The sequence below is a fragment of the Chelonoidis abingdonii genome, chromosome 2 (genome assembly GCF_003597395.2).
Source record: "Chelonoidis abingdonii isolate Lonesome George chromosome 2, CheloAbing_2.0, whole genome shotgun sequence".
In the NCBI taxonomy this organism is placed as follows: domain Eukaryota; kingdom Metazoa; phylum Chordata; order Testudines; family Testudinidae; genus Chelonoidis; species Chelonoidis abingdonii.
The window spans coordinates 15062905-15077576 of record NC_133770.1 but is presented as its reverse complement, the minus strand read 5'-3'; the positions used below and the strand labels follow the sequence as shown (position 1 = coordinate 15077576).

The following is a 14672-nucleotide window of genomic DNA, read 5'->3' as shown; positions in this document are numbered from 1 at the left end:
TTGTGTGAAGTAGTACTTCCTTATGTTAGTCTTAAACAGGCTGCGTATTAATTTTAAGGCTTGACCTCCCGGGGAGAAGGGTAGAGATTGGTTGAACCTGTTTTCAGGAGGCTAGGAGACAAAGCAAGAGTTTTGGTATAAAAAGCTGAGTTTATCCTGACAGAGAAGCTTTCTTTTTAATTCAACAAATGGACATGATCCATTGCTTAAAGAGAGGATAGGTTTAGAAAGACCTGAACCTGTCATCAAACTGATGGCTGACTTCTGGAAAATTTAGTGTGTGTTTAGACCTTTTTATTATTTTATATGTTTTCTCTGTATGCTTTTGACTTTAAATAAATGTACTAGGCTTTGGAAGAGCTGTTCGGTTCCTGATAAATTACTGTCATTGTCCTTCAGAGAGAAAGCAAAGAGGAGGGGTTGGGTGTTAGGCAGACCTTACTGGGATAATCACAGTGGATTGCAGGGAATCTGCAGCTCTCTGGTTAAGAGAAAGTGGAACGTGGGTCCCTGCCTAGAGAGAGGTGACGGCTAGAGGCCTGAGATGGCATTCCTGGAGCAGACCACATAAGGCAGATTAAAGGAGCAATTACCACAGAACTGTGACAGTCTTTGTAGGACAGTCCCACCAGAATCCCTGCAAGTCTGTGGCTTAGTCAGTGGCACCCTGGAGCTAACTGAAGCTGAGCTCACAGGGGCATCTCTGGACACAACAGGCATGTGTGTGTCAGTCAATCAGTCAGTATCACCTGGGTCTGAGGCAGGCTGCATAGTGTGGTCAAGCAGAAACATTTTAAGCTTCACCTCTCTGGCTTTTAAAGTTCTTTTTGAAAAGGGCTTGTACACAGTGTATTTACTCAGGATATGGGTCTTCCCCAAACCAAAAATGGACCTATTGTGCTCATCATTAATAGAAAGTACAGCTCACAAAAGGGGCAATATTTAAATCCAGAAGACTTTGAATGTGACATCCTCATGCCCTGGTGCTGGCAAGATCCTGATCAAGAAATATTTACAAGGGAAGGTACAAGTACTAAAATCTTCCACCCAAAAAATGAAATCTATTAAAAAAGAGGTATCAACAGACAACTAAGTATATTAACTATATTTTTATCAAAAAGAAACAGTGTGGTACGTGGATACTGGAATTCTGTCTCAAAGCTATAAGTGGTGAGAAAGAACAAAGTAGTGGTTAATCCTTCATGGTCTTTCAGTAGCTGAGCACAAGTGGGCACAGGGTGTATGCAAGCCCTATCAGACACTGCTGGCCAAAAGACCTCGGTGTCGAGTACATGTGCACTCCCCCAAAAATGGACTATATATATGGACAAGCAGTCAAGGGAGAATAAGCATTCATTTGAAATTTAATACTGGGCATGAGTTATTTGTTAATCACTATTCACCTATTTTAAAAGTTGCAGTAACTTAGTCAAGGAACGCAAATCATATTTGTGATTTAGGACAGAGGTTCTCAAACTGTGGTCTGTGGACCACCAGTGGTCCACAAGCTCCATTCAGGTGGTTCGCAGATAGTTCCCTCTAAGGTGCGTGCCTGGGCGGCTGCACACAAGAGAACGAAGGGCCAACCACCTAATTAGTGGAGCTGCGCAGGCGTGGCCCCACTAATTAGGTGCCTGGACCTGGAGAAGATGCACACATAAGGTGATGTGGTGTCCTTGGGGGAAATAGGGAGTAGGTGGGAGGGCACAGTGGGATGAGAAGAGAGCGTGGTGGCAATTTGGGATGTGCAGGGCTGCAGCAGCCAGAGAAAGATGTGACTTTCCCCAGTTCCAGGGCTGGGGCTGCCGGGGAGAGACAGTCTTCCTTCCCAGCCTCAGCTCTGTGGCTGCTGTGGTGTGGGAGAGACCCCCTCCTTCGCAGCCCCAGCTAAGGGGCTGCTGTGGCAGGGGAGAGAGGGCACATCCATCGCATTAGAAAGGTAAGACTACTGATATTAAAATATGATTTATGTGCTTTTATTTGTAGAACAAAAAAAGTTAATTATAAAGTTTTTTTATATAGTGCTCTTATCCAAAGCACTTTATAATAGTTAGCTAATGGTAAAAACAACATTTGGAAAAATCATTAAGTGGTCCCCCAAGACCCTCAGCAATTTTCAAGTGGTGCATGGAAAAAAAGTTTGAGAACCACTGATTTAGGGTATGTCTTAGCTGGAGCTAGAATTTCTAGCTTGGGCAGATATATTCTGCTAAAAATAAGAGGGTAGCTGCAGCAGTGCAGGTGGAAGGATGGGCTAACTCCCACAAGTTTGTAGCTAGGATTTAAAACAGGATTGCACTTGGGGAGGCTACACTGCTATTTTTAGCACACTAGCTCAGTCAGAGTTAGTGCAGGTGTGTCTACCCAAGCTGGAAATTACATCTCCAGCTCCAGTGTAGACATACCTTTAGGTGACCATCATCATACTGTGAGCAGCAAATAGTGAACACAAACAGTTCACAAACACCTGATATGATGCCAATATTTTCCCTATGTATTTGGTGAACACTTAGAAATAAAAATGTTAGACGAAATTAGGATCAGTTTGCAATTGAGTCAAAAATAGAAATAGGTCTGAATTAGTGAAGAATATTAATCACAATGCATAATTTCATCAGATCTCATTTTGAATGTGTGTTTCCAGCTGATATATAGGTCTAAAAATAGTCACTGATTATGCATATTTGTTTTAAAGTGATTCAGGATGGACTTACCAATGGCCGTGGGATGGGTTTTTGGGGTTTCTTGGATCCAAGTTTCTTCAGGGCATTATAATACTTTTTCTGTTCCTTTGTCAAAAAGAGATGATCGCCGCCTAAGTACAGGAAAATCATACTGCTATTCATTTTAACTGAAGACAGTTAACTGGGGGGAAAAATGCACTTGTGCAAGAAAATATTTACCTAGTATTATTATAGATAGTACCTAAGAGAGATTAGAGAAAAATATGGGGTTTTTTGCCTATTTTTTCAGTTGGTTATATTTTGCTTTGGACAGTTTATTGTCAGAATAGTCAGCCAGGGCTTGATGTTAAAACTCTTACTCATTTGAGTTGCTCTTACTTACATAAACAAGGGTTTTCAAGCTCAAGCCCTTAGTTTCCCTTGTTATTTGTGAGAGTCTTTTTTGAAAACAAATGATGGAAGCAGGGTCTGAATGAGTTCTCTCCTGACATCTAGTGAGACATATGCTGGGAGAAAAGACTTCACGTGCAGGCTGTGTTTGCATAAACATGCCTACTCTACCTAGGTGTGCAGCAAATGGAGCTGCTTTGCCAAAATGATCAGTTTTGGCTGGTTTGAGTTACAATCAGGGATGAAAGTGAGCTGGTACCGGCCGGTACAGTATACCAGTACGAAGCCGGTACCGGCCTGTACGCAGCCCACATTAAAGTACTGCCCCTTTTGCTTTCCCTGTCGGCGGCCCTGCCGGTATGGTCTGTACCAGCAGGGCCGCTGACGGGGAGGTGGGGAAGGAGTAAAGTATTGTTGTGGCAAAGGACCATCCTTAAGGCACTGCCGTGGCAGTGCTTTAACGTCATTGCTTCTCCACCCCCCGGCTGCCGAAGGTGGGGGGAGGCAAAGGGAGCTGCTGCCCCAGGACTGGCGATTTATAAGGGCCCAGGGCTCCAGCCGCCAATGCTGCCATTTAAATCACTGCTGAAGGGCTGGCTGGGAGATGCTCACCCACCAGCCCCGCCCCTTCTGCCTGAAGCCCCGCCCCTTCCATGGGACGGAGCTGGCCCCAGTATGGTAAGTCTTCAGAGTTACTTTCACCCCTGGTTACAATCACTCTAGTATTTGAATGCAGAGATAACGAAATGATCTTATCCTTACTGTATGAGCAAAGAGCAGCAGAACTGTGCTTAGCATGCCCTGATTGAAGGGATCACCCTAACTTGAACCTTACTTGCTAGCAGGGGGTAGGGATTCCAAATCCCAGTGGAGAAGGGAGTGAGTGAGGATAGGTTTTTCTACCTGGTGGTGTGGCCTCTGCCTACAGTGAACTAGATACCATTTGACCTGCCCCTCTTCAGCATTTAATGACAAAGCTGATTGGACTCATTTAAGAGTTCTGGTTGGTGATTCCTAGAGCTGTTCTCACTGCTAAGCAAGTCTAAGGGCTAGATTTTAGACTTTGTGTGGGAACAGTGAAAGGCAACAAAGAAACTGCACTGCCATTGAGGTTTCCCACTGCCTGCTGAAATCACAGAGTTGGGTTAACCAGTGAAACCTCGGAATATGACACTGCACTAGCACCTGGTGGTGGTGGTAGAAAGTGGCAGCAGATGCTGTGAGCTAGTTGCAGTGGCGGCAGCAGCAGAGGCATTGCTCAACATGCCCCCCTCTTGGGTTGGGAGATGAGCCCCCTCCCTGTGAATGCAGCTCTGAACTCTGGGTCTTCACTGACCAAGGAGTTCCAACTGTGGGAGTGGTGCCATGAAGGGATACGGGAGTGGTGTATTAAAGGACATTAGTTTGTTGGACTTTCACACCACAAGATGAAAAACTGCAGCAAAGGACACCGTCCACCACACTGTGGGTAGGTGTTTGCCTATTGTCACATCCATTTGAATTGAGGTTGTGATGTTTTCCCAGATTAATGGCTTACTCAAAATGTGCTTGCAAAGCATATTGTCCCAGGTATCCTGGACAAGCCCCCCAAAATGTAACTCTTCCGCCAGGTGGAGTCAGCAGCAACAAGGGCTGGGTAAGATGTTCCCCTAAACAACAGAAAATAGAACTGGCTCGAGCTCCCACAGAGTAATCTGGAAAAACTAAGCACAACTCCTTGGCACCTCTATGGGTATATCTATATTGCAATTAAAAACCTGCCACTGGCCCATGCCAGCTGATAGGCTCATGGGATCGGGCTAAGGGGCTATTTAATTGCAGTGTAGATGTTTGGACTTGGGCTGGAGCCCAGGCTCTAGGACCCTGCAAGGTGGGAGGGTGAGTGGGTGTGTGGGGTGGGAATGGTAGTGATAGAGGAAACAGGAACCTGGAGGTTGTTTTGGAGGGGGAACTAGGAACTTGAATGAAAGTGCGGGGTGGAATAGTGGTGATGAAGGAAGTACGGATCTGGAACAGGTGGGGAATGGAGATGTGGGAGAAAAGGCGGGACCCAGATTGGGGGAAGGGACTGTTTATAACAAAATGCAATGTTTCTCAGCTCAGCCTTTACAAATATTGACCCTGGAAGGTGTTAGTAAATAAAGTAAACAAACATAACCCTTTGATTCTTTGTAGATGAGCCAAAGTCCCACCATGACTTGTGTTTATAATTCAATAGTATTCAACAGTCACAGGACTGATGGGCTTATTTAGGGCTATGAAACACAGTTGATATGCAATACTTATCTTTTTCCTTTGTTGGTTAAAATTTTTGATAACAATTCCAACGAAGAGATTCAACATGAAAAAAGATCCAATCATAATAAAACACACAAAATACAAGTACATGTATACACGGTTTTCAAATTTTGGCTGCTGGTCTACCTATAAAAATTAAATAAACAGAAAAAACTGTCAGAAAAATTGCTGTCATTTCAACTTTGTAATAATTGATCCTTTATCATCAGGAAGGCCCGATTGTTTAAAAGCATTTGTACACTTACATTTGCAAGCACAAGTATAACAGGTCTGCACAAATGAAGACATAGACAGATACAGATATAACATAAAATTCTGGATCTAAATAACAAAATATTAATGCTGACCTGAAGTTATGCTTTTGTTACACTCAATCCAAGTATGTTATCTGCTAGGAACCCAATAACAGTGTTTGTCTCTCGATACCTGTTGCATTATTTTGCTAGGAATAAAAAACTAATCTTAAATGACAACAGTTGCCAAAACTACTCTTCTTTCCTTTTTGAAGGCTAGCACTACATTTGCAATTTTCTATTCTTCTGATACCTAAATAGTTTTCCATTATTTTTCAAAAATAATTGACAGTAAATACATTAGTCAGTTCCTATGGATTAGTCAGTGCCTAGGATGCATATCATCAGGGCAGATAGATACTATGTGTTCAAATAAATGCACAGAAGTTCAATACTATCTTCCTAGAATTTCCTTAATACCCAACATCCCAACCAGCCACTATATGACACAATGTAGGAAGAAATGCCACAGGAGGAGATTTTAAAGGCACAAATGCAGCTAGGCACTCATATCCAATGAAAGTCAACAGGAGTTATGCACCAAAATGATATTTGTGCCTTTGAAAATTTCATTCTCCATGTCCATTTTTTCAAAGGTGTATAAAATGACTGTTTCATTAAAGATAATTCATACTTTAACTGAATTAATAAAATAGTTTTATCATCTTACACCTGGTTTTGGCTCATTTTTGTTCCTTTTCTCCTTATATATTTTCTCTAACACATTTTTAAAATATCCTTAAGTTGTTCTTCATTATTGTCTAGCTATATGCCACCCATGTCTTTCCAGTTATTGATTTTTTTTTCTTCTGTGATCCTGGTTTTGCTTGAGTTTTTTTAATCTACTTCTTGCTCCTTAGCAGCTTCTTTTCATTAAGCAATTTTACTTCAGTGTATTATTATGTATCTTCTTAATTTTCTTCTCTTCCTCTTCCCTGTGTACTCTGCTCTCCTACTCATCCCTTTCCTTTCACCCACCCATGTTGGGTTCTAAAAAGTGGAAGTTAAATTAAAAAGTGGAAGTTAAATTCTAGTGAGGAAAATAGAAAGGAGCATAAACACTGGCAAATGAAGTGTAAAAATACAATTAGGAAGGCCAATAAAGAATTTGAGGAACAGTTAGCCAAAGACTCAAAAAGTAATAGCAAAAAAAATTTTAAGTACATCAGAAGCAGGAAGCCTGCTAAACAACCAGTGGGGCCACTGGATGATCCTGGTGCTAAAGGAGCACTCAAGAGCGATAAGGTCTTTATAGAGAAACTAAATGAATTCTTTGCATCAGTCTTCACAGCTGAGGGTGTGAGAGAGATTCCCAAACCTAAGCCATTCTTTTTAGGTGACAGATCTGAGGAACTGTCCTAGATTGAGGTATTATTAGAGGAGGTTTGGGAAAAAATGATAAATTAAACAGCAATAAGTCACCTGGACCAGATGGTATTCACCCAAGAGTTCTGAAGGAACTCAGATGTGAAATTGCAGAACTACTAACTGTAGTCTGTAACCTAACATTTAAATCAGCTTCTATACCAGATGACTGGAGGATAGTTAATGTGACGCCAATTTTTAAAAAGAGCTCCAGAGGTGATCCTGGCAATTACAGGCCTGCAATCTTGACTTCAGTACCAGGCAAACTGGTTGAAACTATAATAAAGAACTATATTGTCAGACATATTTGTTGAGGTAGAGTCAACATGGTTTTAGTAAAAGGAAATCATGCCTCACCAATCTACTAGAATTCTTTGAGGGGGTCAACAAGCATATGGACCAAGGGGATCCAGTGAATATAGTGTGAAAGAAGCGAAAGAATTGACAAGGATTTGTAGGGGATCTTAATGCATGTCAGTCTGTTAGCAAGAGTTAGGCCAGCTGTAACCCTAATGACGTGAGATTTGTAGAAGCGAGGACAGTGAGAGGCGAGCAGGAAAGAACTGTGTGAGAAGTTATCACGACCTTGCACTGATAATCAAATACGGGGTCTGTTCTGGACCAGTCCTATTCAACATATTCATAAATGATCTGGAAAAAGGGGTAAACAGTGAGGTGGCAAAATTTGCAGATGATACAAAATTACTAAAGATAGTTAAGACCCAGGCAGACTGTGAAGAGCTACAAAAGGATCTCTCAAAACTGGGTGACTGGGCAACAAAATGGCAGATGAAATTTAATGTTGATAAATGCAAAGTAATGCACATTGGAAAGCATAATCCCAACTATACATATAAATGATGGGGTCTAAATTAGCTGTTACCACTCAAGAAAGAGATCTTGGAGTCATTGTGGATAGTTCTCTGAAAACATCCACTCAATGTGCAGTGGCAGTCAAAAAAGCAAACAGAATGCTGGGAATAATTAAGAAAGGGATAGATAATAGGACAGAAAATATCATGTTGCCTCTATATAAATCCATGGTACGCCACATCTTGAATACTGTGTGCAGATGTGGTCGCCCCATCTCAAAAAAGATATATGGAATTGGAAAAGGTTCAGAAAAGGCAACAAAAATGATTAGGGGTATGGAACAGCTTCCCCATGAGGAGAGATTAATAAGACTGGGACTTTTCAGCTTGGAAAAAGAGAGATGGCTAAGGGAGATATGATTGAGGTCATAAAATCATGACTGGTGTAGAGAAACTAGATAAGGAAGTGTTCTTTACTACTTCTCATAACACAAGAATCAGGGGTCACCAAATGAAATTAATAGGCAGCAGGTTTAAAACAAATAAAAGGAAGTACTTCTTTGCCAGAGGATGTTGTGAAGGCCAAGACTACAACAGGGCTCAAAAAAGAGCTAGATAAATTCATGGAGGATAGGTCCATCAATGACTATTAGCCAGGATGGGCAGAAATGCTGTCCTTAGCCTCTGTTTGCCAGAAGCTGGGAATGAGTGACAGGGGATGGATCACTTGATGATCACCTGTTCTGTTCATTCCCTCTGGGGCACCTGGCACTGACCACTGTCTGAAGACAGGATATTGGGCTAGGTGGACCTTTGGTCTGACCCAGTAGGGCCATTCTTATGTTCTTATAACAGGCTGGTATTGATTTCCTGAAACATCCCACCCTGCTATCAGGTACTGATCCTGCTGAGATTAAGTGGGTTTTGCAGACTCATTGAGGCAAGTTACTAAAGAAAGGATATAGGGCATTGAGACAGGCAGTGCTGAGGGAAGAACTAAAGGAAGCAACCAAGGCTGGGAAGAAGGTTTGGGTTATTCTTTGTTCTCTTTTTTAATAAAATCAAATCAAAGAAAGGGGAAAAGTTTGGACTTTCTTAAACTGTTCTACAAACACAGTGCACAGGTAAAGGAATGTGCTGACAAGGCCCCTGTTTCAGTTCATTTCTCCACCCTTTCTATTCTCCTCCTGCTCTTCCCACTCCTCAACTTTCCCTCTCTTTCACAGGTGCCAGTTATACCCTTTGTCATCTCTGCCAGCTCCACATTTGGCCCCTTTTTCTCTTTGCCCAACCAATTCCTGGGTCAGCTCCCTCTCCTCAGATAAATTTCTGTTAGCAACTTCTGTCCTCATTCATCACTAATGGGTAGTGCGTGAATCTGTGGAATTTGGAGGTGCTCCAATATTATAGAATTCAGGACAAAGCCCTTGCTTTCAGCTCAGGCCACCAGAAGTTTTTTAAAAGTTTTAGAAACACTTCAGCAAGTGATTATTAGCATTAAGACAATACTTTGATATAAAATATAAATTTACCTTAATGACATTTATATGTCTAAGTCTCCCCTTAGAGAAAAAATTCCATTCATTACAAACTGTATTCTACCAGGGTGAGTTGAATAAGGAGAGAAGCTGCTAACCAAAAGAAAATTATTAAGTAAGATATTTCTCATTCTGCTGCACAGCTTCTCTGCTCATTCATCACTAATGGGAAATGGTGAGGAATGAATCACAGCAGTAATGTGGAAAGGTTAAGCAGAGTTTTAATTATTATTGGAGTAGAATAATAGACAGAAGTAGAATTCTCCCCATATAAATTTAATAAATTATGTATCATAAATTAATAACACCTTCCTATCAGTGGACACCTCAGTGAAGTGTAGCTTCTTCATGAATAGAGGAACTAATTCCAAACGGAGGTAATGGCAACAATAAAGTCCAGCCCAGGCTTCTCTCATCTGTCATTCTGATTAATCTTGACACCTGAGGATACTCAGATGTGGTGTCTGATGTGCCTACCTAAAGAATTCTACTAGGGCTGTTTATTTCTCATTGTTTTATGGTACTTAGTTGTAGGACTCCAATCAACCATCCTCGAGAAACCGTAGTGTAGCTGAGATCACCAAAGCTTTGTGGTCAGGTTATTAATTATTATTATTATTATTATTTATTTATTTATTATATTTTAAAGAGTAGCATTTAGAGGTCAGAGTTCCATTGTGCTGGGCACTTTACAAAGAGATAAATCCCTACCCCAGACAGCTTTCTGTTTCCCCTTATATCAGAAACTTAATTTGACCAGCTCAATGAATGAAATTTTCTGGCTGAGTTCTGTCTGGACACTAAAAAGTATCAGTAAGGTTAATGGAGAATCCCTGCTGAAGTACACTTCTCTTCCAGTGCCTGAGGTGTTAACTGTAGGTGTTCCAGATCCAGATGATGATGTCCCTGCTTCAAAAAGATTTGGTCTTTTCTAGAGGTGCAACAGAAGTTCCTTGGCTATCAAGTCCCAAGTGCCTTCTGAGCCAGTGGAGGACTAGAAAGGAGACTTTAAAACTCATTTATCCTTTTTTCTGTATCCTTTCTGTGAACTGTCTTAAAAGGGAGCAAATTCTTCTCTGGCCAGGACATTATTTTCATTGTCACAGAGAGCTCTGACCTTTTGTTTTGGAGGAGATATAAACACTCATGCTCCATTCATAAGCCAATCTCTTAATGGGTGGTAGGAGGAAACTTCCCCTGTGAGCACCATAATTGCTTAATATGTGGCGCCCTGCACCTTCTTCTGGAGCAGCTTATACTGTCATAGACTGGATACTGGATTCAGTGGACCACTGATTCAATCCCATATGGCTATGCTGATGATTGTGTTCAGATACTCCACTGACAGAGCTGACAAAGTTAACTAAATCAGATTTTGGAAATCTATCTTCCAGGTATGCTCCCCATCCTGCAAGGCTTGCTTCCATAATGAGCATGCAGTGACAAATGGGTTGGTTTTCAGCATATTTGTACTTCTCTCCCTACAGAAGTAAATTTGGATGTCATCCAGGAAGAACATCTAATTTTCCATTGCCTCAGGTGACTATTTCCATGTCCTCACAAGTAATTTCTGGAGGTACATTTTAGGAAATCTCACTCAGGATGAAAAGGATTCCAGACATCAGCAATCCTTATCACTGGAGATAACTAGCTATGGATTGGCAACTGCCAGGAAATGGCTGATGCAATGAAGTTTTGGATCTTTGCATATTTTTACCAGGATGTTAAAATTATAGCCACAGCGTGCCTCCTTTGATCTCTGGGTGAGCAATTCTCTGTATTGAGTTTAAAAAGTTCTTGATTTTGAACAACGGTGAGTATAAATCTTTTCCAGCAGCTGGACAGTTATGTATAGATCTGTTTCTCTAGACAGGGCACTGATTGGCATGTTGTCCATGAATGCATATAGATGCATAACTTTCAACCTGAGCCTTGCTGTGACTCTACCAGCTATTTCATAAGATTCTGGATGTAAAGGATAGATCAGAAGGAAGAGTCTTGCATACACATTGTAAGCCCTCAAACAGAAATGCTCATTTTGTCTTTATCATGCTGAGAAATTTGTTGATCTGTAAAGAAAATTTATCTAGGTTTCTCTGTCAGCTACTGCTCCAAATTTTTTTTCTTTGCTAAGGCATCAATCCTTTCTTGAATGCCATTGGTAATGGTAGTGGCCAGCAGACTGCTATGCTGGCTTTAATAGTAAGGGTTGAGATCTCTCTGTTTCAGCTACTGATTTCTCTAATATTTCCCCAAACAGCTTGTCACCTGTACATTTGAATGCACAAGATATCTGTTTGGGATGACTGACTGCTTTTCATAGATGTAGCATGGCTTCTTAGTCACCACTTTAGAAGCCATAGCTCATCACAAATCACATCAAAGATTTTACTGGGACAAAAGCCCAGGGATGGAGCATGCTCAGTCACTCTCTGGGCTTGGCAAATGCACAGTCTGGTCTGTCAGAATTGGAGTAGAGAAGTCTAGGGCTGTTGGCTTCTCGAGGAGAAGAAGGAGAGCATGGATGTAGAGTAGTGTGGTGCAGGAGCTATTCTTTTACAGTGAGCAGTACAGAAGCCAGATGTTTTCATGCCCTTGAGTGAATGGCTACTTGTGACAGGGAGTGAGACTGGGAGAGTCTTTATGCATGTCTAGACTAAGAATATAAATTGTGTTTAAAAACATTTTTAGTGTAGACAGGGCTTAACGCCTTTAAAAATGTATTGGCTCCTGTAGGGTTGACTAACATGTTTTTAAATACTATCTATTTTGCTAGACAGGGCTTGAGAGAATGAAAGAGGGGAAGTAAATGAGAGTCAAAAAGAAGAGAGTGCGAATGAGGTCAGCTGGACTGAATTTAGGTCAGAGTGTAGGAAACAACACATGAGAATAAGGAATAAAAAGGAAGTGTATGAATGTAGGTGGTGAAGAGCTGCAAACATATGTATTAAACATGTCCCCAGTAATACTCTTATTGTACACATACAAAAGAGAGAGAGAGAACGAATTTGGTGCAGTTCCTCCAGGAGCTTTCCCTGGAGGGGCTGCACTCTGTTACTACCACAGGACCATACATCCTTTTACACAACCTGGCCCTTAAAATTCCCTTAATGTAGAAGGGGTTTTGTATGACAGCACTCAAATTTGACAATGTTGTCCCTAATCTATCCTCTGAGTATTTACTCTTCCCATGTCTATTAATTCCTTATCTTTTTTAGAGTGTCCACATACTGGCATTTTCATCTTGATACATCTAACTAGACTGAAAAGTGCAACACATAGCTAAAAAGGGAACAATGGCTATAATACAGAAAATTTTCATTTTGATTATATACATCACTTGAATCCACTGCGGCATACATAATGTCCATCCAGCCTTTAAAAGTTGCCTAGAAAAAATAACAAGCACATGATTATGAAAAATGTATTACATTTATTCTCATTAAAGTCAAAAGCACAGTGTTTTAAAATTAAATCATGGTTCAAGTGAGTTTAAATGAGCTGAAAGAATTCTACAATGCTAAGGTGAAATGTTATTCACATACATAAAATTAAAGAGCTCAGGTTGGAAGTATGTTTCAGTGGAATTCACGAATACCTAAAATCAATATTATCTGTAACAAAAAATGCTGCACATTTAATAAAACCTCAAACATTTGAATATCTGGAAATTAACAATTATGGAAGCCCATGAAACAAGCTTTCAACCTTAAATATTTTAAAACTGTTATTTATTTACAAATTTCCCATTTTTTGAACGAGCACTAAAAATGTAAGCCAGGTTAGTGTATAAAAGAGGGAAGAACAGCTCTGACAGAGATAATGAGGCCAACAGATCAAAGAATGCCACTCCCCTCCTGAAGACTATAGCAACTCTGTAAGAACTATGGAAGGGTTGTGGGGGCAGGAGTGAGTTATACCTGGGTGAGATATAGAGGTAGAGAACACTGAAGGACATACTTTAAATGTTTTAAATGGTTTCAGTTTTAGATCTAGGAACTTTCTACAAATTTAAAGTTTAAAATGGTAAGAGTCTCATTTACTAGTTACTAGTACCACTAATGTCTTTTACTGGAATACTGGGTAATAATGGCACACTGGGAGGATGGATAATCTTGTGATTAAGGCATCGGATTGGGACTCAAGAAACTTGGATTCAGTTCTCAGTTCTACCATTGACTTCTTTTGTGACCATGGGCAGTTCACTAAAACTTTGTGCTTCAGTTCCTCATCTGTACAGTGATGATGATAATTCCCGACCTCACTGGGTACTGGGAGGATAAATTCATTCATGTTTGTGAAGTGTTCAGATGATACAATAGTCGGAACCGTATTAATACAACTAGGTAGAATACATAGATTATGCTACATTTTTTCTGATCTGTGCTAAATTTAACCTTAGAATACAGAAAACAAAAGTGGATTCAGACCCACTAAATACAAACTGTCTCAGGTTTAGCACTCTTGTTAGAAGATTAAAATACATTTGATAAAATATGGCCCTGGGAATGCCTACACTCAACACAAAACATGCAGTTACAATGCAGGATTTTAAAATGGTCGTAGTGGCTCAAATAGGCATCATTTTCACAGTTAAACATTCTGACTTTTGGTTATCAGGATAAATAAAAGTACAACTATGACTGGGATGCCTGCCCAGTGTTCACATCTCCCTGCAAAAGAAAGTGTTTGTAATAGAACTTACCACCTGCAGAAGAGCTAAGTACCCCATTCCAACATGATCAAAGGTGACTTTAGCATTCTCCCATTTTAACGATTGCCTCTGACTATGGATTTCACAGTCACTTCTGTAATTAATTTGATCAATCAAATCACTTGATAGGTTAGTGCATTTCCAAAACTTTCCACTAAATACTTTCACTCCAAGGATGTTAAATGGGAGCCAGACAACAAGGCAGATGAGCATAACATTCATGATGGAAGGGATAGCTCCTACTAGGGCATACACAACTACCTGAAATAAATTAAATGAAGGGAGTGGAAAAGAAATGTAGTTATAGGCAATCACCAAAACATGTTCCCAAAAAAATTATTTTTGAGAACTTTTTTTTTCATCTTTGCATCTATCAACTTCTCACTATTCATAAATTAGGTCTTTATAGTGGCTGGCATTTTTAAAGCCAATTTGGATCTGTTAAATATTCCTTTAAAATAATTTATATATTTAATTTAAATAGGACTCTTCTTTAAAAAAAATTTCAATTTGGTTTTAGAAAAGAAGAATCAACTACATTTTCTGTAAAGAAAGTTTGACTGTGATCAGCATGAAAG

The 14672-nt window shown here is 40.3% G+C and overlaps 1 protein-coding gene across 1 annotated transcript in view; it reads right to left on the bottom strand.

Moving 5' to 3' along the window:
- LOC116836902 (sodium channel protein type 5 subunit alpha-like) overlaps nucleotides 1–14672 on the bottom strand; it is a 103791-nt gene that overhangs the window by 16116 nt on the left and 73003 nt on the right. The window contains 4 exon segments of the mRNA XM_075063379.1: nucleotides 2715–2815; nucleotides 5357–5498; nucleotides 12716–12769; nucleotides 14086–14355. Coding sequence (XP_074919480.1) covers nucleotides 2715–2815; nucleotides 5357–5498; nucleotides 12716–12769; nucleotides 14086–14355 — 567 coding nt within the window.